The sequence below is a fragment of the Physcomitrium patens genome, chromosome 18, assembly GCF_059467195.1.
Source record: "Physcomitrium patens ecotype Gransden chromosome 18, ASM5946719v1, whole genome shotgun sequence".
Classification (NCBI taxonomy): domain Eukaryota; kingdom Viridiplantae; phylum Streptophyta; class Bryopsida; order Funariales; family Funariaceae; genus Physcomitrium; species Physcomitrium patens.
Window position 1 is genome coordinate 6,737,451 of NC_143427.1, and position 24,418 is coordinate 6,761,868.

The 24,418-nt window shown below is 34.0% G+C and overlaps 2 protein-coding genes across 3 annotated transcripts; both read left to right on the forward strand.

Moving 5' to 3' along the window:
* Window positions 1-15,064: 15,064 nt before the first annotated feature.
* On the forward strand, window positions 15,065-18,811 carry LOC112295336 (SAGA-associated factor 29 homolog A). Of its 2 annotated transcripts, none has more exons than XM_024546768.3 (9): window positions 15,065-15,553; window positions 15,935-16,028; window positions 16,198-16,271; window positions 16,465-16,577; window positions 16,865-16,950; window positions 17,175-17,222; window positions 17,484-17,637; window positions 18,000-18,013; window positions 18,346-18,811. In XM_024546768.3, the coding sequence occupies exons 1-9, from the start codon at window positions 15,442-15,444 to the stop codon at window positions 18,452-18,454; spliced, it is 804 nt and encodes a 267-aa protein (XP_024402536.1). In that variant the 5' UTR covers window positions 15,065-15,441; the 3' UTR covers window positions 18,455-18,811. The 2 variants fall into 2 exon arrangements, with proteins under 2 accessions (XP_024402536.1, XP_024402535.1); XM_024546767.3 differs by having other exon boundaries at window positions 15,066-15,553; window positions 16,444-16,577.
* Window positions 18,812-19,219: 408 nt separating this feature from the next.
* On the forward strand, window positions 19,220-24,261 carry LOC112295335 (uridine/cytidine kinase UKL1, chloroplastic). Its single transcript, XM_024546766.3, has 14 exons — window positions 19,220-19,688; window positions 19,870-19,961; window positions 20,118-20,187; window positions 20,313-20,431; window positions 20,572-20,668; window positions 20,818-20,897; window positions 21,417-21,611; window positions 22,184-22,267; window positions 22,389-22,449; window positions 22,584-22,644; window positions 22,841-22,934; window positions 23,107-23,179; window positions 23,505-23,587; window positions 23,698-24,261. The coding sequence occupies exons 1-14, from the start codon at window positions 19,562-19,564 to the stop codon at window positions 23,908-23,910; spliced, it is 1,449 nt and encodes a 482-aa protein (XP_024402534.1). The 5' UTR covers window positions 19,220-19,561; the 3' UTR covers window positions 23,911-24,261.
* The last annotated feature ends 157 nt before the right edge of the window (window positions 24,262-24,418 follow it).

The window sequence follows — 24,418 nt, forward strand, 5'->3', positions numbered from 1 at the left end:
GCAAATACCACTGAAGAAATTATATATATAACCAATTATTTGAAAGGTGCGGCAGCTAATTAGTGGCAACATCAAGTTCAAAGTTATAGAGCTAAAGGTGGATTTTGTGACTGAGAGGAGTTTGAGACCAAGTTTAGAAATCAATTTTGATCCATCAATGTACAAAAGTACATGATCAGTTGGCAAATCTTATATAAGCTAGGTTAGCATAAAATAATATCTCTCGATTGAAGTCCTTATATTTTCAAATTAGCAATGTTTCAAAGAAAAAAAATGATGGATTGATTTTTAAGAGATTTGAAACCTGAAATCTCGTGATAGATAGAGCTAAAGATCCATAAATATTCAAAGATGTAATTTGGATTGTAGAGACATTTGATGCTTCAAATTTTAAAAATTGTGGACTACGACATATAATATGAAGTCTTATGTTGCTATTTAATACTATGGCACAACAACCAACACCAATGAAGATTGATGTCCTAAAAAGATCATTGACACTACAAAGATGATAAATATTATTGCAAAAGAGATTGTGTTTCTATTGTCAAGAGCCAAGCCATTAGATCGGAGATTAATCAAAATGTCAAAATTCAAGTTTTAACAAGATAAGATAAATTTACATTATCAAAACTCACCAAGTTGATAATGAATTAGAGCAAGAAAATGGAGCTCCCTAATAAAGGTACCTACGGCCAATACTAAGGATAGCTATTCTCTCTTAGGGACAAATGGCATGGCCTTTAACAATTATAAAAATAGTCTACTGGTGTATCTAACGAGATTATTAAGAAGAAACTATTTCGAGTACTTGTAGATTGTGGCTCTACAAAAAATTGCATCTCAACTAAAATTGCCAATCAGCTTGGAATCAAAACTAAGACAATCAATGGAGGAAGAATATATCTTACAAATGACTGAGAAAACGTATTGAGTGGGACATTGTTGTATTGTAATACAATTACATGGTGAAAGATAATAATATAGATCTTATTATAGAAGAGCCAAGTTAAAAGATAAAATTAAAAAAATATAGATAAAAGATAGTGATGTATTAAAACTTTTAGTAGTAATGTTGTTTTTTTAAAAAAGTGGCTTCTATCTACTTTGTAAGGCCATAAATAAGGCAAAAAAAGATAGATTAGAAAAATAAAAGATATAGACATATATAGGAGGAAGTTAGGAATTGGTTTTAGTAGAATTTACCTTAAATGGGATAAAAATTGATACTCGAAGAAGACCAGTTATCAGCCATGGTCGAAATCAGACATTGATTTTGAGGAATTTAGTTCAATAATGACTTTTTAAGAGCTTTGCAAAGTTGATATTGTTTTCAATGACTCTGATTTTTAGAAAATAAAATATAATTGATATTTTGGATAATTTTAGGAGTTTAATAATAGATCTATAGGATTTTTTTTAAAAAAAATTTGTGGGTATAGTTATACTTAATATGTGCTATAAATTTGGATTTGATCAAATGGTTAGATTAAAAAGTATGAAGGTTTTTGTGGATTATGATCTTGAAATTTAGGATTTTGAGGACTAATGAGGTTTTCTTAGATACTTGTCAATTCATCATATAGAATGAAATAATTTTTTTCACAAAGGTATTCAGCTTGATTTCTAACAAGTATGTAAATTTTGGAAGCAAAATAATAGTTCAATCACAAGTAATTAGCTCTTAGATATTGGCATCAAAGTTAGAGAAGAAGGCTAGCCAACATCCAAGCATATTTTTGAGGTTATCATCTATTTGATAATTTTGATCTTTTTTTATTTTTATTGTACTTTTTTTCAATTTAATTGTAAAGAAGTATGAAAAATTTCAGTTAAAATCAATAGTTTGTTTTTTAGTTATTGAGATTTAAATCTACTATAGGAATTACTTGGAATTGGTTAAGATTTGGTTTAGAATTTGGATTAGGATTAGGATTAAGATTAGGATTTTGGCTTGATTTAGGATTTGGTTTGGATTTTTTAGGCTTTCTTTACGATTTTCTTATATTTTTTAGGCTTTCTTTACGATTTTCTTGTATTTTTTTATAATTTATTTTAAAGATAAAATAAATAAAATTAAAAAATTAAAATAATAATAATAATAATAATAATAATAATAATAATTAGACTTAATTGATGCTTGATTATAGTTGTTAAGCTTTTATAGCAATTTATATATAATTTTATTAGAGTAGTTAGGACTTTTTATTGCAAATTCCTCTTATCTTTTATAATCAAGTATCCAATGCATTTTCAAGTAAGATTTCACATAATACGATAATGTGTAAAAAAAAAACCTTAAGATTGACAGATGCCTATGTCTTAAGAGAGAATTTCAAGGTGACAAAGAGAATGTATGATATCATCTATGATATGCCATGGCTAGAGATGAAAAATAAGCAAATTGATTAGGTAGCAATGATAATTTTTTTTAAAGATCGAGGATGCAAGGTGACTCTTCACACCTTTGCATCAAGTGTAGAAGAAAGACAATCTACAATCAAAGATTTACTCGTAGAGATGATCTTTATAAAGAAGAAAATACAACATGAACAACCGGTATATATGGTGGTTCCAAATCTTATATCAGTGGTAGAAAAGATAGCCAAAGAGATAGAATAGGTAGAGCAACTCATACAAGAATATTAGAATGTCTTTCCAAACAACCTACCTAGTGGCATGCTTCTTGAGCAAGGTGCCTTCTTTCAAATAGAACTATTGCTTCAAGCCAAATCAACAAGTCAACCAATTTATCACCTAATACCAAAAGAACTTGAAGAGCTGCAAAAAAACATTAGACAAATTCTTAAAGAAAGACCTCATTCAAGAAAGCGCATCACCATAGAAAACACTTGTACTCTTTGCACCTAAAAAAAATGATGGACTTTGTCTTTGCATCAACCATCAAGGCATCAATAAGCACATTGTTAAAAATGCATATTCACTTTCATGCTTGGATAATCTTCTTGATCAACTTCAAGATGCAACCATCTTTAGTAAATTAGATCTTTAAAGTGACTATTAGCAAATACCTATTGCAAAAGAGGATGTTAAAAAGATGGCATTTTGTATGTGCTATGGACATTTTGAATGGCTAGTTTTACTCTTTGGCCTCACTATTGCTCTAGCTTTTTTCATAAGTTAGATGAATAGATTGTTTTGAGATCTTTTGGACAAGTTTGTAGTCATCTTCATTGATGATATTCTTGTATATAGTAAAATTCTTGAAGAGCATGAGCAATATCTATAAAAAAGTGTTACATTGGCTATGAAATAGTTGCTTCTATTACAAGCAATCAAAATGTGAATTGTGGAAGTGAGAAGTCATCTTTTTGAAGCACGTGGTGTCTTCCAAAGTCATACGTATGGAGCAAGATAAGATGAAATTAGTAGAAGATTGGCCAATCTTCAAAAATATTATTAGAATTTACTCATTTTTAGGCCTTGCCAAATATTATCGCCATTTTGTTTGGTGATTTGCTCATATTATTGCCTCATTTACTAACCTATTGGAGAAGAGTGCCCCATTTGAATAGAAACTAGAACAGCAAAATGCCTTTAATAAGTTGAAGGAGGCACTCATTATTGCTCCAATATTGCAATGATATGATCTTAATCTTCATTGTATGCTTGATATTGACACTTTTGACTTTGCTATTGGAGCGGTCCTTCAATAAGACTTTAGTAGGGGCCTTCAATATATGGCATATGAATTATGCAAGTTCAAAAGACAAAGCACAATTATTCTGCACATAATCAAGAACAATTAGCGATTATATACGCCACAAAGATATAGCGACACTATTTATTGGAGAAGCCAGTGGTTGTTTGGATTGACCATTGACCCTTACTACATGATTTGCATTTGAAAAATATGAAATTGTGACATCATCATTGAAAAGATCAATTGCAGCTTTTTGATATCTAGCTTGAGTATAAGCAAGGGCAACAATATATTGTACTAGACAATTTATTGCAAAGATCGAACTTGAAGGATGAATTAAAAGATAAGACAGAAATTGCTACCATTAGTAGTATCATTTTAGATATAATCAAAGAGGCAGAATAAAAGAAAGCTGTCCATTGGGATGCTTATTTCAAGATGGTTAGAAATTGACTAAAAATAAGCAGTATACAATATCAAGATTACATTCTTAGTGATGGCTTGCTCTATTTTAAAAAATAAATTTATGTATCCAACAATGTTAAACTTCATATGCGCATACTTTAAGAAGAACATGACATCTTAATATTTAGACATTTGGGACAAGAAAAAACTTTAAAACGGATCTCAAAGATATAATTTTGGACAAGTTTGGATCGTGATGTTTAAGCCTTTATATGTTCTTGCAAGTCATATCAACATAATAAAGTATATAACGCAATGTTTCCTAGATTACTACAACCAACTTTGTTACTTATGGCACATTGAGAGCAAGTGACTATGGATCTCATTATGTATTTGTCGCAAATGCTTCATAATTATTTTGTAGTTGCTATCTTTAAGGATTGATCTTAAAGCAACTTCACTTGGTCGTGGTGCATTTGGATATTGATGCTTCAATGCTTGCATGAGTCTTCTTTGATATCGTCTTTCATCACCATGGATTATCTCATGTTATTATTTCAGATCGAGATTCACACTTCACAAAAAAAATTGGCAAGCATTATTTAAGCTGCTAGGCATATGACTTCCTGTGTCTATAGCCTTCCATCTCCAAATAGATGGGCAAATAAAGCATATAAATTAAACCTTAAAAGATACATTGCAGGCACTTATGGTGATTCATCATAATAATTGGAATGAATACTTGACATCTTTAGAGTTTGCTTACAATGATAGTATTCAAGTAAGTATTGATTATTCACCATTTTTTTTTAATATTAGTCAACATCCAATTATGCCAGCAACTCTCTATTATCTCATCCATACTAATAATCTAACAATAAAGGAATTTATACAACGGCTTACAATGACCTTATAAAAAACACTACATTGCCACTTTATTATATAGAATTAATAGAAGCAGTTTGCAAATAATCATCAGCAATACAAGACCTTCCAAGAAGGTGATCAAGTGTTAATCTCTAATACCAACTTATCACTTGCTACATCAACCCAAATTTGTAAACTAACACTTTGATGGCTTGGATCTTTATATATTTCTGCAATGATTTTTGATGTCACATACTACCTCAAGCTTTTGCGACATATTTGGGTCCATTTAATCTTTCATATTTCACAACTGAAGGAATTTTATACCAAGCTAAAGTACTTTTTAGATTGATACTAACTACCACCATGACTATGAGTTGGAGTTGATGACCAATAAGAATATAAAGTAGACAACATTTTGGAGTATTGCTATCTTTGTCATGGTAGTGGACGTCCACAACTTCAAAAAAAAGTACTTTGAAAATGTTATCCCATTCATGATGTAACATAAGAACCTGCACAAAACCTCACCTATTACCAAGAAACAATTTAGAGATACCATCGAGAGTAAAATGAGGATGTTCCGCATTAATAGAAGGGGATTAATTATAACAAGATATAGATAAAATAATTGTATAGATAGTTAGATTCATGGAAGTTTCTACAATTGGGATTAGTGGATCAAGTAGGATCCATTTTAGAACATTCTAGAAAGAGGTTAGGGCGGTTATTTAGGTGGGATCCACTATAAAATCTTTTAAAAATGGCTTAGGGTAGTTATTTAGGTAGAGCCTACTATAGAATCTTCTAAAAAAAGAATTTAAAGATAATTATCTAAATGGAACCTACTACTTAAGGACATTCTAAGAAATCCAAGGTAGTAAGATAAGATATAAATAGGATTGGTCAAGGCCTTTTGGAGTATATGCTTAGATATGGCTTCAAACCCTTTCTCTTAGGAAAATTTGGTTTTGCATCTTTCTATTTAGTTCTATTTTATTATATTTTTATATTCTCAATTTTGTCTTTTATGTCTTATTCTGTTTAGTTTAGTTCAGTTTTGTTTTAGTCTATTTTGTCTTATTTTGTGATGAAGCTTTATGTTGCTTTGGATTAGAAGGATGTCGAATTTTTTAGATAGTCTAGTCTTGTTTCATTATGGCAATATCAAGTCTCAATCATAATAGATTCTATGTAATAATCCATACTTTTGTAAATCATACTTATCAATCAAAACAAATTATTTAAGTCATTTGAATTATAATGATTTTTAAAGGTAGTATAATAATCTATTAATATTTTAATATATAAAGCCTCAAAAGTTTCAATGAACTTCCTTCCTTGATCCATTAAGACTTCAACATGTCTTCTAAAATGTGCCAATACATAATCAAGAAAAACCATAGTTTTCAAGTCTAAAGAATTTTGTAGCAAAGCCACAAATTCAATCCACTTATTAAAATGCTTTATCATCACAAACATATATTTAATTTAACACAGAAAGATAATAAGTGGATCAAATAAATTCCAAAGACCAATATTAACTCAAATCCATGATAAATAAATTCTTCAATTGATGTGATAAAGTATTAAATTGTGATTTGACTTGATTACAAATTTTATATCAAGAAACATATGGAGCTATATGTTGATACATATTAGTCGATAAATATTAGTTGCGCAATATAGAATATATTCTATGTATCTCAAAATATTTGAGTTTATCATATATTTGCCACAACAAAGAAGCTCTTTGATCTAGACTTGGAATTATGCATCTAGTTCTATTAAGTCACATACTAAATAATCAAATTTTTTCTCAAAAAAATCTTGTTATTTTATTACTAATCTTATCTCTTTCTATAGCAGACATATCTAAAGAAAATAGTCCTTGTTGAAACTTTTGTAAGTCTACAAGGTCTTCTTATATATTACTTATCACTTAGATACTATCATATTCATTATTTGAGCTTTGATTACGTACTACAATTATAGAGCTCAACATGAAAGCCAAGTATGTAATTGCATGCTAACCAAAAATTGCTTCTCTATTATAATCTTTATGCCATTGAGTTCTAATCAAGTCTTCATCTAAAAGATATGAATAATAAGAAAATTTATCTATATCCAAATTGATAATGCTTGCTCAATGCATAACTCAAAATTATACTTTTGAAGCAACAAAGTCCATCTAGTAAGCTTATCAATAAGCTTGTTTGATTTTACAAGTCACTTCAAAGGTTGATGGTTAATCACCATTGTAAATTGTTGTCATATAAGTAAGGTCAAAAGTGAGCAATGGACAAACTATTACCAGAGTTTCTTTGTCATAAGATGAATAATTGGACTCCACATTTTTATTGCTTTTAGAAGCAAATGCAATGACATATTTCTATCTTACATCATCTTTTTATGTCAAAACTACTCTCAATCATGTTGCACTTTAATTTGTATATAACTAAAAAGATTTAATAGTATATAGACATTGAAGTACTAAAATTAAATTCAACTTTTATTTTAATGTATGAAATACATGTTGTTATTCATGACTTCAAATCTATATATGATCTTTATCTGTAAAAATAATTAAAGGCTTAATAATTAAGCTAAAATTCTTGATAAATCTTTGGTAGTAATTTTTAAAATAAAAACAAATTCAAAGTTTTAAAACATTGTTTGATATTGAGATTTTGTTCAAATCTTCTATCTTTACTTATTGTACACCAAGACATATTTGAATGATCATATGGCCTAAGTATAATAATTATTTGTGGAAGAATTTATACTTGCTATGATATAAATACAATCCCTATTGCCATAAATACTCAAATAGTCTTTGTAAATCTCTCTCATGATCTTATGGATTGCTACTAAATATGACAACAGCATCAATTCAGTATCTAATAAATGATAAGTCATCCAATGCTCTCTAAAATTCAACTAGTGCATTCTTAAGGCCAAATAGAAGAAAATTTTAATGATGGAATTGATCTTCAATATCTTCATTAATTTTCTAAAATATTGTCTTCATCCAATCATCAATAAGCAATAATAATTGATGATGATTGGTGATAATTGGTCATAATTGGAATTGTTGTTAGATATCAATTAGACTTGGTCTTACAATAAATTGAACAATAGTCTCTACACATACATTATTGAGTCTAATTTCCAAAAACATCCTTCTTTGAAGGCATAATTGTAGCACAAGTTATTGAACCATGGCCTTTCAAAGTGGACTTTTAAGTATAAAATGCCTCTTTTTCTTCTTGTCACAATATTATTTGTACATAGTATGCATTTTTATTACAAAGATTTAAAAATATGATAATAATATATATATATATATATATATATATATATAATTCTATTCTTCTTTTAAATTATTTCAATTATAATAAAATAATATCTATAATATATTTTTGGTACTTAAAAATAATTATATATTACATAAAAAATCATAATATTTATAATAAAAAAGACATACATTTAATATTGGATTGAATTAATGATTAAAAAATACATATGTAATAGATTATTTTTAATTTTATTTATTCTAAGATTATAGTCTATATGATATAAAAGTTTTATATACTTCAAGAAAATTACTTTTGTAATAATATCTAAGACAGTTTGAATATATATATATATATATATAATTTATTTTAAAATAAATAATTTAAATATTTTTTTATTATATTCTTCAAAAAGTTATTTATCTATATATGGTTTTTTAGTTTTAATGACAAATGTATGAATGGTTTTTTCTTTGAATTAAAGTTATATATTCCAATTTAAATAAAATCATACCATTTTTTTCAAAATGATCACTGTAATATTAAATAACTTCTACTATATAAGGTAATGAAATTAATTTTTTGAATTAAAAATATAAAATAATATTTTTATTTTTAGATTTCTTATAAATAATATAAATTCTTAAATAAATATTTGAAAAATAGAAGACAATATTTAATTATATAGTGTGATTTAAAAATCACACTATATAATAACCACAAAATTTTTAAAATACTATATTTTAATCAAAGATGATATTAGGATGTGAAAAGTTGGACTTGACTCTCTTCAAGTAATATATCTTTAGTATTCTACACAAAAAAGATCCATCTCTTATCACTTGTTATGCTAAATAATAATTAATATTCTTTTAAAAAAAATTTAAAATCCTGACCATTACATAAATACATGTATCTTTACTTGGTTTAGAAGTTTTTATAAAAACCAAATATTTATGTCCTATGAATTTAAGATGAGAGTTTAAATTCATACAATCATCTACTTTTATTCATGTTTTGGAATAAAAAAAAAAAAAAAAAAAAAAAAAAAAAATTCAACAAAAATATGTTTACGAATAAATAATAAAATAATAAAATAAAATATGCATTTTATAATTTTTACATTACAATACATCTGGCATTTACATTACTCCCAAATAATATAGCATTTTATTTGTTTAATTATTTGTTATGAATAAAGTTGTTATTTTACTCTTTATTTCAACTTCTACTTAAGATTATCTACAAAATGCATGTCCTCCAAGATATCCATTTGTAAGTCATTATTTACAAAACAACCGAAAAATATGTTGTATCAAAATAATGTTTTATTAATCTTACAAAAATAACAATGAATATTCCTAATATTTCACCAACCTCAAAGTTGGGTGCTCCTATTTTTCCTAAAATTGTACAAATAAAAATATAAAACCAATAGAAAAATTTATAAGAAAGTTTTGTTTTACAAAATTAATATGACAAATCAATAATCATTACAGATCAAGACATGACTAGGAAGGTGCCACTTTTGCACGACAATTTATAGGACTAGACATGACTCTTCTAATCATGATTTTTTTTTTTTTTTTTTTTTTCCTTCTCTCATTTTCTGTGTTGCCAAATTTACTTTGAATCGGGATTGTGATAGTCTTGAGACATAATAGCAGATATATCTATTTGGAGCAAGCACATGAATTAAAAAAGAAAAGAAAAAAAAAGTACCACAAATACCAATTAGATCATGTATAGGAGTTTGTTTTTGTTGAGAATGTTTAGAAAGACATAAGAATAATAGTAAGTCATACACACACACAAGAGTAGTAGTAAATTATATACACGAGGATTTCTAAGGAGAGAGAGCTTCAAACACACACAAATCTATTGATCTGGTTGTGTTTTGTATACAAGAAGAGAAAAAGAGGAGAAGATAAACAGTACTTCTCCACTAGATTCTAAATACTGTAGCTACAATAATTACTGTAGTCTACAATAAATATTATGGAAAGTACCAGCTACATTTAATGATCTCAATACTCGTCCTCGCTCATCATAATATTTACATAATATTAAATTTGTATAGAATTATGATCTATAATTTTCTGTGATCTTGTAAGATCAATAATTGTTGCCTCATTAAAACCTTATCTAGGAAAATCTTATTGTATTTAAGGACAAAATCATAGATGAAGGAAAAAGACTACAACATCATTTTCTTTAATTATTTAAAGAGCTCATTAACTTTCATATTCAAGAAAAGCAAGTCGCCGCATACCAATGCCATAAGTAAGTCGACGATGGTTGCTTAATGGGAGAACTTTGGTGAAGAGATCAGCAAGGTTATTTGTAGATTCATTTTTTTTAATTATAAGTGCTTGATCAATAATCAAGTCATGAGTATAATTAAAATACTTTGGATCAATATGCTTTGTCTTGTGACCTTTAATGAAACCAACTTGCATCTGTGCAATACAAGCAATATTATCTTCATGCAAGATAGTTGAAGAATCATCATATGAAAATCCACAGGTTGTTTGAATAAATTTATCAATTGATCACATCCAAATACATTCTCGAGATGCTTCATTTAAAGCAATAATTTCTACATAGTTGAATGAAGTTGCAGTTATTGTTTATTTCACTGATTTTCATGATATTACAGCTCCATGTCTTAAAAATATATATCCTGTTTGAGATTTAGCTGTTGCAATATCATATTTATATCCTGCATCACAATATCCAACCAATTTTGGATTTACGGATTGTATGTAGTATAATCCCAAGTCTTCAGTATCTTTTAAATAACGTAATAAATGTTTGATATCATTCCAATGTCGTAGTGTTGGACGTGCACTATGTCTTATAAGAACACTAACTGCAAATGCAATATCTGGTCTTGTAAATATAGCTAAATACAAAAGTGCCCCAATTGCTGCGAGGTATGGATATTGGTCTTCCAATATTTCCTCCTCCTCCTCGCATGGACAGTATGGATCATGACTATCATGACCATGTCCAACCATTGGTGTAGATAATGGATAAGCATCAATCATATTAAATCTTCACAAGATTTGTCTAATATACGTTAGTAGATAGAAAAAAATGCTACCATCTGTTAGATGCATAATCTGAAGACCAATGTAGAAAGTTATTTTTCCTAGCATTTTTATCTCAAATTCATGTATAAGTAGATTTGTAGCTGTAACACATGCAGATGTAGTGCCCACTAGGTTAAGATCATCAACATATACAACGATGATCACAAAACCAATTTTATCTCGTTTGATAAATAAACACTGGATTAGTGGATCATTTATAAAATTATTTTTAATTAAATAATCTCAAAGATATTGATACCACATTCATCCAGATTATTTTAAACCATACAAGGCCTTACATAATTTAATACCATGATATTTTCCTGGAGCGGGTTGATTTGGAGTTCCTATTTCTAAGCCAAGTGGAACTTTCATATAAATATTTGCATCAAGAGAACCATATAGATATGTAGTTACTATATCCATCAGATGCATCTCAAGGGTGGCATGAAGTGTCATTCCAATAATATATCAAAATGTAATTGAATCCATGACTGGAGAATATGTGGATTCATAATCAATGCCAAATCATTGAATAAATCCTTGAGCAACAAGACGAGCTTTATAGCGGGTTATTTGGCCTTGAGTATCTCACTTGCATATTAATACCATTTTATATTTCACATGGCAAGATGTAAGAGTGACTACAATTGGACCAAAGATTTTTCTCTTACGCAAAGAGGCATACTCCTCCTCAATAGTAGTTTTTTATTTTGACCAATTTGAGCGATGCATCACTTCTTCGATGGTTTGAGATTTGGGATCGTCTTCCTCGCAAGAAAAGGCTTCTATAATCATATATGCAAATGATTCATCTACTGTAATAGATGGTCTATCCCAATTGTCCATGCCAGAAAGAAATACGACTCTTTGAGATAGATGATGCGAAATTAAATATAATGGGAGGCCGAATCACAATTTGGTATAAATCATTTTCTATAGCAAAAGCTTTTTCAACAACTTTATGGTTCTTCGCAAGAACCAAAACTTCTTTTCTATTTAAAGTGGCAGTCGAGAGGTAATAACCATTAATACTTATATCTCGGTAGCTAATCAAACTCCAAGGTGCTGAGGGTGCAAACATCGCATGTTTACATTTTATGATGGAACTCGTAGATAATTTTACCATTGCTGTGCCCTCTTGGAAAAAAAACGCATTTGTTCCAACCATAGTCATCATATTTTTAGTTTGCCAAGTTGAAGATTTTTCAATAAAAAAATTGTCTATCTCGCAAGATAGTATGTATTGTTGCAGAATCAATGAGTGCATTATTTGATTCATCATTAGAAGTTCTATCATTCATATAAGCCTCTAAGTCATCAACACCAATTGAATCCATGGACGCATCCATGGTATGAACTTCACGAGCCTCAGCTTGTAATTTCTTATTTTCTTGGAACATTTTAATAAAATATTCTCAAGTATCGCACGCATGTGTTAAATATCCAATCATTCCGCACTTATGGCAAGAACACATCTCTAATTTTTATTTTCTACTATAATTAATAGTAGAACGTTTATTCTTTCCATATGGATAGAAATGGTCTTGACTATGACTACCCTGATACTTATGAGCATGTTTTCCATGTTTATATAATTTCTTCTTAGATTTTGAAATATTAAGTGCATGAGATTTTGGAACTATAGTTCCAATAGGACAAGCTTTCGCATTGCACAAGAGTAGCTCATTTTTCTTCTCCGTAAGAAGTAGATAGGATATGAGATCAGAATGACTCTGAAATTTCATGTTCATGTATTCTTGTGCAAGTATAGCAGATACAAGAGGAAATGTAGAGAGAGTTTTTTCAATCATTTCTTCTTCAGAAATGCTTTATCCACATAATCGTAATTGTGAGACAATACTATACATTTCACTATTGAAAGCATTTAAATTTGGAAAATCCAAGACACATAAATGTGTCCAATTATGATGTGAATGTGGAAGAAAAATGGTCTTTTGATGATCAAACCTAGATTTAAGATTCTTCCAAAGTTCTGCAGGATCTTCCATTTCCAAATATTGATATTGTAATGCAGGTACAAGATGACGACGAAGGAGAAGAAGTGCTTTCCAACAAATAGTAGGAGATATAGAAATACTTGTTGTATGAGATTCTTCAAATATAATGGCATCTGAGAGTTGTTCTGCAAATAAATTTACTTTTGCCATTTTTGCCCATAATAGATAATTGTTTCCATCCACAATCAATGGTGGAAATAAAAGAGCTTGAAAATGTTGGGATGCATTGGTAGTAGTTGGAACCATAGTAGAAGCAGTTGAAGATGTTGAAGCACTCATTATAAATAAATCTGTAAAGAAAATACAAGATCAAGTAGAAAAGTTGAGTAAAACGTACCTTAAAATATAAAGTCAAATAAAATGATAAACTTGAACTTGAAAATATATATATATATATATATACATATATATATATATATATAGTTTTTTAAAGAGAGAGTTGTAGATTAAGGCAGCAGAACAGTAATAAGATGGTACAGCAAGCAACAGTAGGGCGGCAACAGTAGGGCGACAAGGTGGCAGCAGTAGGGCGACAGGGTGGCAGCGACGGGCAACGATGGGCAGCAGCGGGCAATGAAAGGCAACAGCGGCAGCGGGCGGCGACGATCAACGACATGCAATGACGGGTGGCAACAGTGGATGGCAGTGTCAACGGCGACAAGGTGGTAGCGACGAGTTTGATGGTTGTTTGGCAACAGGAGGGGTGGAGCGCAGTGGAGAGCAGGGAGCAAGCTGGAGTAGAGTTGGACTGGATCAAGTATTCTAAGCAAGTACGGTAGAGAGTGGAACAAGTGCTCTAAACAAGCTAATGTGTGAGGGACTAGTAAGAAGAACAAGATTATGAGGCAGATACTGAGAAAGGATAGGAACAAGTTTGAAGAGCCAAAGACTAGAGCAAAAAATTGTGATAGTGTGTAGAAGAGAGTCGTGCTGATAACGTGTTGAGAATGTTTAGAAAGACACAAGAGTAATAGTAAGTCATACACACACACAAGAATAGTAGTAAGTCATACACACAAGGGTTTCTAAGGAGAGAGAGCTTCACACACACACAAATCTATTGATCTGGTTGTGTCTCGTATACAAGAAGAGAAAAAGAGGAGAGGATAAACAGTACTTCTCCACTAGACTCTAAATACTATAGCTATGGTAATTATTATAGTCTACAGTAAATATTATAGAGAGCACCGGCTACATTTAATGATCTCAACAATTTTGTTAGGCAGCAGAAGTAAAGACTTTCAACAGTTAGGTACCAAACATCTCAAGGCCATGCTGAATCATCAATATTTTGTAGCAAAATTTTAATTTAAAAAATAATATCAAAATAAATACAAAATTGCATGAAGAAATAAAATAAACCCACTCATGGGATATTTGCTTTAGGCAAAAGGACAAATGGTTGACCATTCCAAAAGATTAGATCCGACGGTTTCTAGAGCGCACACGTGGCGGATGTAGTGACCCTAAGCTTGGCTCTGCAAGGACTTTTGACTGTTCGCGAAAGACGGACCCGTGACCGTGAAAGAAAGAAGGGAGCAGGGCAAAGGAGAAGGAAGAAAAAGAAAAAAGAAATCGTGGGAAAGAGGGAAGGAAAGGGAAAGACAAAGGCGAAGAAGAAGAAGAGCGGCTTTTGCTCTTTAACTTTTATTCGGAAAGAAAAGCGCGACAAGACAAGGAATGAACGCAAGAGGAGGAGGAGGGAAGTGTGGACTCGGGCCAGCAGGAGGAGGAAGAAAATTGGAAGAAGAAGAGAGAATGGGGAATGAGAATGGGAAGGGAATACTACCACTACTAATACGAAGAAGCTTATTTTGAGGAATGCCGACGACAACGTGCAATGACCCCAACAACAAACTAACAATCTTCCTCCTCCTCCTTGTTGTTATGCTTTTTTATTATTCTTATTCTGATTCTGCCTTAGTGGGCCAGTGGATATGTTGTTGTGTTGTTCCGATTGATTCCTATTGAACGAATACTATCATACTTCACAGCTTCTCAATCACAGACAGACAGCACCAGGGTGAGTGAGTGAGTGAGTGATTGGGGCAGGAGGGGCTGCTGCTGCTGCAACTGCAACCAAAAACAAGGCGATGGCCTCTCTCGAGTTGGCCAATGCTGCTTTGAAGGAAATCGAGAGGCTGCGTAAAGAGCAAGAGCTTGTTATTCGCAAAATTAACAATTATCATTCCAAGCTCCAGCAGTGTATGTGGCTTTTTTCCTGAGAGTTGCGTGTTTGGTTCCTGTCCTGATGGCAATGTTATGCGCAGTCGGATCCTTTTTTGTTGTGTCAGAATGTTCGAAGGAAGGTTGTGTGTGGGGGGAGGTGGGGAACCCTTGTCGGAAATTTTAGTTTATGGGATGTTAAGAATTGGGTTGTGGAAAAGAAACTCTTGCGTTGAATTTTGTCTAATTGTCGGTGATTCTTGGTTGGCATGCCACACGAGAATGTTGCCTGAGGATTATGGGTAATTACATTCATATTTTCTTTTGCATTTATTTAGTTTTTGAGTTTTGAGATTTGAGTTGAGTTGTGAGAGGATGATTTGAAGTGGGAGCAAAATGTTGGGTTTTTTTGGTTATTAGCTCCTGAACAAGCGGACCACATGAAAGATGATTCTTGGATAAAGCTGCGGACTTACTACATCAAGGCGAAGACCTTGGCTGAAGATGAAGCAACGTGGGTGCCTCTCTCTCTCTCTCTCTCTCTCGCTCTCTCTCTCACACACATACACATACTCAATACTTTTACACACTCAAACACACACACACAAGTGTCGTGCTAATTTTAAGAATCGAAACAATCTTTTGATTCTTGGGTCTCTTACAATGTTATGAAAAATTGGCAGTGTTTCCACTAATTGCATTGAGCATCTGACTGGGTTGTTACCTGGCCAAGCGCCCCCCAACCGCAAGAAACCAGGTATTACTGTTGTAGATCGTCATCTTCGTTGAGCTTGATTAAAACTAGTCTATTATTCAGTTTGATTCAATAACTGAATGTAACTGAGACTTTGAAGAATACCCATCTTTGTTATTTATTGCGGGTCCGATGTTGGTGTGCTTTACAAGGGTGCCTTTTAAATTGACCACAGGCGGCTCCATGTTACAAACAGATCCCAACGAAAAGAAACGAAAGCGAGTTAGAGCAGATGATTCAACTCGACTGTCTTCCCCCACTCAGCGAAGCACAAGTGTTGCCTATAATAATTTAGCATCTGGAGATCAGGTTAGGCTTTGCTTCTTTGCTTACGCGGCCCGTCAATTTGTTTTCAACTAGTTTAGAATGTTATGTATGAGAGTGAGAGTGATATTTGATGTGTTGTGAATGAAATGAGTGTCAGTATTAGGGTTATGATGTATGTGGAATACAGCATTGGATCCGATGAGGTGGTCAATTTCTAAGTTGGGATTTTTTGTTGGTTAAAATCCAACAGAATTCCATGGTTGAGAATGCTTGACCTTAGATAGGATCGAGGATCTCCATGTTATAACAAGTAGTATGAAGCATGGCAGGTAGCAGCTCGTATTTCAGGCGATGGTGCAGAAAATGATGAGTGGATCGTGGTGAAATTGACGAAGTATGACCGTGAAACAAACAGGTAAGTAGAAATCTTGCGCTTCCTTGTGATATAGGGATAGCGACTTAAAAATTGATGTATGTGCAATTATGGCAGTTCTTAAATTGTAGGTCTATCTCTGAGTGAAGTAAGACAGATCTGTTGTGCAATTTAGTTCATGCTTGATATGATATCAAGACCTAGTTAGTCATAAACAATATTTGTATTATTACCTGAACACAATTTTAATTTTTTTTCTCTATCAGGTTTGAAGTGATTGACGAAGAGCCTGACGATGAAGGAAATGGCCAAAGGTATTTCTGCCAACTAATTTGTTGCTTGCGTTCTTTTTCCTTGAAGATATTGTGATGCACCTGGAATGTGTCTTAGACGTTATAAGATTGTGTTCTATAGTTGTTTGGTAAGAATTGGTGGGAGTTTTGTCTCAGGAGCGATTGGTCTCTCTCTCTACAGTTCATGATCGCTATGTATACTGCAGAGGATACATTCACTCTTTTTATGTACTATGCCCAAGCAGTTTTGATAAAGTTTGGATGACTGTGTGGCATTCTCAGAAAGTACAAGTTACCTGCATCACAAATCATTCCTTTTACAAAGAGATCGGATGTGTCCAACGCACCAGACTTCCCTGTGGGGACCCAAGTTCTGGCTGTTTACCCTGGTACAACTGCATTATATAAAGCATCGGTTGTTGGGCCTCAACGCAAGGTAAAGGCACTTTGACTGCTTTGTGACTCTTTTAGTGTGTTACTGGTCTCGTTGTTCAAGTTCAATTGACATACGTCTCAAGCTTTGCCAATTGCTTTTTAACCTTCGCTTGATTAAGTTGCAAAATGCTTGTTCTTGTGTAACAGTATTTGTGACTCTCTCCACTTAGTCTAGTCTACAGTTGTATAGCTGTAATAAGCAACCCTGATTGCAGGAAATGGCCAAAATAACTCGTTTCTACAATATCTTGGGTCTGTCGTTCAGTAGTGTATCTAAGATTTAAGCAACTTTTATCTTCTTCAAAATTCGAGTCTCACTCTTCGTTTGAATGTGGCTGCGCTGGGATGCATCTGAAATGACAGAAACGAAGCGATGAGTGAGTCTTCATACTCCCTAATTTTATGTTTTACAATTCTTGTTACTTTTTTCAACATATTCGTCAAGTTGAACTACTTTTTGTTTCAGGGTCAAGACATTTTTATTTTTGTCGCTTTGTTATTGTTGGAAGGGTAGCATTCATTTAATTTTTATCGACTTGTGCTCGACACTCATGCGTTACTCCAAACTAGCCCTGTCACATACATTTACATGCTTTTTCAAGCTCATAGTTATATTGACGTGGAGTTGGTTACCAGAGAAGGATTCTTCTGACATGTTGCCGTCGTTGATGAGAAATTCCCTTATAACTCATTTACAACGTTGGTGCAGGTATTCACTTGAGTTTGACGGCGACGAAGAAGACGGAGTAGCTGGCCTTCCAACAAAGACCGTCCCTTTCTATCACGTTGTGCAACTACCAAGTGGACACCGGCAATGATAACACACAAGAATAACACCGATGCCAGCTCTGAAGTTTTTTGGTAATTTACTTCCATGTGCATGTTGTAAAAGCCATCCATCAAATTGGATGCAGGGAGCACTAAGCTTCTAGAAATTGTACGATGTTAAATAGAACCATATCAGGTAGAACTCGGTTTTTATGCTTGCTCCACTCCACCACCAACACGTACAGATGTAGAAGATGGAACAAGAGCTAGAGAGCTTGGAACTTCCTACTGTAATCATGGCTGGTAATGATGGAGCACAAGCCTATACAGACTTTTCGATCAACCATCTGATTATGATAGACCTTTGTATATACTATTTTTACTGGAAAGAAAGCATTTGTTCACAATTTTGGTGGCTAATATAGTCTGATTCATACAGTTTTTGCAATCGATACTTGCATCAATGTTTTCTCCGTGGAGAAAAAATCACATAGAATCTTTGATGGCCATTCTGAACAAATCGGAACCTGGTCCACAAAAAGCACAGCAATTTTTCTGTATATTGCACAGAAAGCAAGATATCTCACCATGATACCCAGGCCTTTGTTGTAGAAAGCTGTGGCAAAAGGCCCAGCAAGAGATTCCTAGAAGATACCAGCTATTGTACCGACCATTCTGCCACGCAACCTACCATCCTCTTCAGACCGCCGAGTCGACTGGCATCTCGGGTGGGAATCTTGGATCAGGGTTTGGTACTCTGGAGCATGAGCTAAAATCAAACCTCGCTTGCTTCAGTATCGTTCATTACGATGCGAACATGTCTCACCCGATAAACCCCAGTGCTGGCTAAACCTTAACATGTTTGTGTCACCCTGTTCCGCTCCTTTGAGTGCGGTGTCTTGTCGCATGGGATGCGTCGAGTTTAAGATAACATCTGCTTTGTACAGCTATTGAAGGGATGTGAAAATTCTTAGTCAGCACGACCCCTCCCCCGCAGGGAAGTCAGAAGACGTTGTGCTTGAGAATTCTGGTGGGAGTTTTGGAATACTGGAATTTTGGGTAGAAGAAGAGCTAGGGTTAGGAGTAGTGGGATCTTGCGACCAGTTATGTAGGTGAATCGATTTTATGGAATTGGGATACTAGAGGTGAAGTGCGAGATGGTGAAATCGGACCCAGACACCATCATGGAAGCTACGGCGGCAGCTCATTTCTCTGGCCTGCACTTTGACGATGAGTATCCGGTGCCGAAGTACAAAGGCGCTGACAAGGTCCCCTTCGTCATCGGTTAGTGAAGAGGACTTGCTCACTCGTGCGCTCGCCTCGTCGTCGTCTGTTTATTTTTGTCAAAAACATTAATTCGTTTGGTTTTTTTGCCTATGCCTGCTTTGACTGAAAATTTGCTTAACGTGCTAAATGAAGTTAGCTTTGTACGTGCGGCCTAAGACATATGGGTTTGTGCGTGCAGGTGTAGCGGGAGGTACTGCGTCGGGGAAGACAACTGTGTGTGACATGATTATTCAACAGTTACACGATCACCGTGTTGTGCTTGTTAATCAGGTATTATACCTCTTCTAGATTGCGGTTGAAATCTTTCTCGAACTCTCACAATGAAACTGTACACCAATTTGAATGTATGTAGTATCAGGTTTTCTACATGGTCCAACTGGATGTTGTAGCTCTTTGCTGAGTCTTCGTAAGATGATCCCGTTACAGGATTCTTTCTACCGCGGGCTGAAACCCGAAGAGATGGCTAATGTTGGAGAGTATAACTTTGATCACCCTGGTGAGTTCTTCTTTCAATGCATTTAATCCAATCTTTGACTTGGTTCTGGTTATTTGTAGATGGCTTCTATCACATGTTGATAGTAAATTTGATTTCTTTCTGAAAGACTTAACAATCAACTGCAGATGCTTTTGATACGGAACAGCTATTGGAATGTCTTGGGAGCTTGAAAGCTAACCAACCTGTTCAGATACCTGTGTACGACTTCAAGAAGCATCAGCGCTGCAATGATAGGTATCGGAAGGTAATTGTTTATTTATCATTGCTTTTATGCTCACTCTTCAACGCTTACGCAGAACACACACACACACATATATATATATATATATATATATATATATATATATGCTATTTTTTTAACGGATTCTGCTGTTGTCTGTACAGGTGAATGCATCTGATGTGATCATCATGGAGGGCATCTTGGTATTTCATGATGCCCGTGTGCGGGAGCTTATGAACATGAAGATCTTTGTGGATACAGGTCAGCTTTATTCACACATTTCGGTAGATTTCATACGGCTTAAGATTTTAGCTTTCGTTACGAATTACCTCATAACTTGTGAATCTAGATATATTTAGTCTAGACATATTCAGAGGGCATTAGTAATCACGTTCTTTTGTGCAGTACAGATGCGGATGTCAGATTAGCACGTCGGATAAAGAGGGACACTTTGGAGAGAGGCAGAGACGTGAATGGTGTGATTGAACAGGTGAGATATCAGTACTTGCTTGACAGGGTTCAAAGGACAGACTTGTCAATAAAATTCTGATGCTAAATTTAACCCGCAATATCCGTTTAAGTTTCTTTATTTGATATAAGTCTTGCTTTCGTGAAGTTGTGATAATATTTGATTGTACATTCGTCACACACTTACACACACACACACACACACACATATATATATATATTCACACACACACAAACACACATGAATGGGGGAGGGGGGGGGGGTGATGTTTGTTTCGATCTTCGATTTTATTAAAATAAAATTTTATCATAATATTTTCACTTCACGTGTAGTGATCTGCAACATTTTTTCACGTGGATTAATGGATAAACTTCTAGTTAGTTCTAAATGTTCCATTGGGTACCTTAGTTTAATTTTGTATGTTCGGAGTAACATCTGTTGACCATCCCAGCCTTGTTGTCCATGGCGTCTTAGTGCGAACACTTCGATCTCGTAGCTTATACGGAATGAAGATGAACTAACTTCTGGAGGTGTACGCAGTACGCAAAGTTTGTGAAGCCAGCGTTTGATGATTTTATTTTGCCAACAAAGAAGTATGCGGATGTCATCTTACCCCGTGGAGGAGACAATCATGTGGCTATTGATCTTATAGTTCAGCATATTCGCATGAAACTTGGTCAACATGATCTCCGCAAAATATATCCGAATGTATTTGTTATCCAGTCCACTTTTCAGGTATTGTCTAATTCTTATATCAGCAGTTTCATGGGAATGATAAGTCGTCATTCGAAGTTCTCGAAGTTTCCAGTGTTCCTCACATTGTTTTGTGAGTGAAGGATGCCATGTTCATATGCCATTTGAACTTTGTTGTCAAAGGAAGCACGTGAATATCCGACATCCTCACTCATGTACGCTACCTAGTGTGTGCTGTTTTAGTGAACTCATATGATTATCTCAGAAACTTGTAGGACACTCTGTAATCATGTCCGTAAACAGTGTGGTAGCATTGACATATGATCTAATTGTTTTTTTCATTCATCTTTTATTTTTCCCTTTCTTCAATATGTACCCTCTGCCTAGCGACCTCCAAAATCAAAGTTGTTGACAATCAAGATCAGTGCAGAAGATTGGGTCGCTGTGTCATACTGTAGTTGATGTTTGGTCTGGATGATTTCAATATGCTGTGCCAAGATTAAATTTCACAAGTGACATCGCTCTTTTGTTGACTTGCGAAGCATTATCTACCGACCTTTTTGTTGGCTAACTTTTTATAGCGATACTTGTGACACGTACGTTGATGGTTACAGATTCGTGGAATGCATACTCTCATTCGAGATCAGGAGACTACCAAACATGATTTCGTCTTTTATGCCGACCGTCTTATCCGCTTGGTGAGTATGCGTCTTTACTATTTGTATAAAAGATTGTCAACGTCTCTGAAACTCTTGCTATTATTCTTGGATTGAAGTTGTGAAACCAGTGAAGTGAAGAAATGACTCTTTCCGAGTGCAGATTGTGGAACATGGACTTGGACATCTACCCTTCACTGAGAAGCAGGTTATTACACCAACAGGTGCGCTAAAGAATGCCGTGCACTTCGCCATTGTTAACTTGTCATGATATGCGAGCAGGGAGCCTGATGTTGGCATTTGTATGTCTATATCAGTGTTATTGTCCTGTTTCACAGTGGACGGCACTTTCCTGCAGGCTCAATATATGTTGGAGTGGACTTCTGCAAGCAACTTTGTGGAGTTTCCATCATTCGCAGGTTATCTTTTATTTATTGTACCACCGAAGTGGGATATTGTTACGAGTTCACTGGGCTTGTGGAGTGTCAGTAGTCTGGTTGCATCTTCTTATGCAGTAATGCTGTAGCTTTATTTGAAGTTTGTGTGCAGAGATTGTTTCGAGGATGTAAGTCACAGAATATCAGTCAACTCATTCTGTTAGCACATGTTGCGCAGTGGAGAGAGTATGGAGAATGCTTTGCGGGCGTGTTGCAAGGGCATCAAGATTGGAAAGATTCTAATACACCGGGAGGGAGATGACGGGAAGCAGGTACTTGTTGGATGTGATTGGTCTTGTATCACGCTTGCTTTTCTTCATCTTTTCATATTTTCAATACGCTGAATCCGAATATGTTAAGTTCATTCAAGGCTGCACAGAATCGCAAATGTTGAAAGTTTGGAGCTACTTCATCTGTTAAAAGTGGCTGATGGTGATGATGCAGCTGATTTATGAGAAGTTGCCTATTAATATAGCTGACCGACACGTGCTGTTAATGGATCCCATCCTTGGAACAGGTATCCTGCTTTGTTCGCTCACTTTGACGATCTAAATTTTGATTAAGTGTACTACAGGAACCTGAATTACATTGTTTCTCTATTCTAATATTTCCGTAGTGTTTTGGTGCCTGGAAAAGAAAATCCAGATGTTTCATATGTTTTTGCATCATAGTAAGCTGTGGCATAGTCTTGCCAGATGTACTCGACTGCAATATCTGGTGGATGGACATCAAAGATTATGATTCTTGATCTTGAACATGGACAAGAAAACGCTTTCAATCCTCCTGGTTAATAACTCGTTGATTTGTTTGTATGACAAAGATGCGTGATTGACGTGTTGCAGGAAACTCTGCTGTTCAAGCCATCGAGTTGTTGATTCGGAAAGGAGTTCCAGAGTCTCACATCATATTCTTGAATCTTATCTCGGTATGTCTTCCCTTCTGGAAGCTGATTTAATGACCTCGGTTTGGAATTTAGTATTTCTCCACCGTGCATTTCTCATTCGTGATTAAAACGTTGGTTTTCCGTAAATCCAGGCTCCAGAAGGTATTCACACAGTGTGCAAGCGCTTTCCACTTCTGAAGATTGTGACATCGGAGATCGATGCAGGACTGAACGATGAGTTCCGTGTTGTTCCCGGGATGGGTGAATTTGGAGACCGCTACTTCGGCACTGATGATGATGGGCCTGATCAGATGTTCAAGGCCCCAATAGAACCTAAGCTGCAACAAAGCATTCACAGGCCTTAGGTGAGTCTTAGTGATAGTGATGCCTAGGGAGGTTCTTTCACTTCTTACATTGATCGAAATTCTCGCATTGGCGTATTAGTATTCTTTAAGTGTACCATACCTCTTTCCAAGCCTTTGATATTATTCCCTCTCTTATGGCCTGCTTGATTAGAGATTATTCAGTTCAACAACCTGTTGCCTATTTTACTTCATTTTGTTTCAAAAGTCCAACTGAAGGTAGGTGTCAATCAGAAATATAATTACCAAAAATTGTTTGACATTGACCACTGCCTGGTTTCATAGGGTGGCCATTTATTAGAGTCCACCTGTAGAACAACAGAATATGATCAAATGCTTTCTTGTTTCAATCCATGTATGGTTGCGTTAAAGATGAAATGTTTTTGCTTCATTAACCAAAGATCGGATCTGCATTTTCTTTTGCTATTTTGCCTCCAAGTTTTGTTCTTGATATTTTCTTGAGTTTTGATTGACTTGTGGAGTATGTAATTCAAAATGAAACTTAGAACCG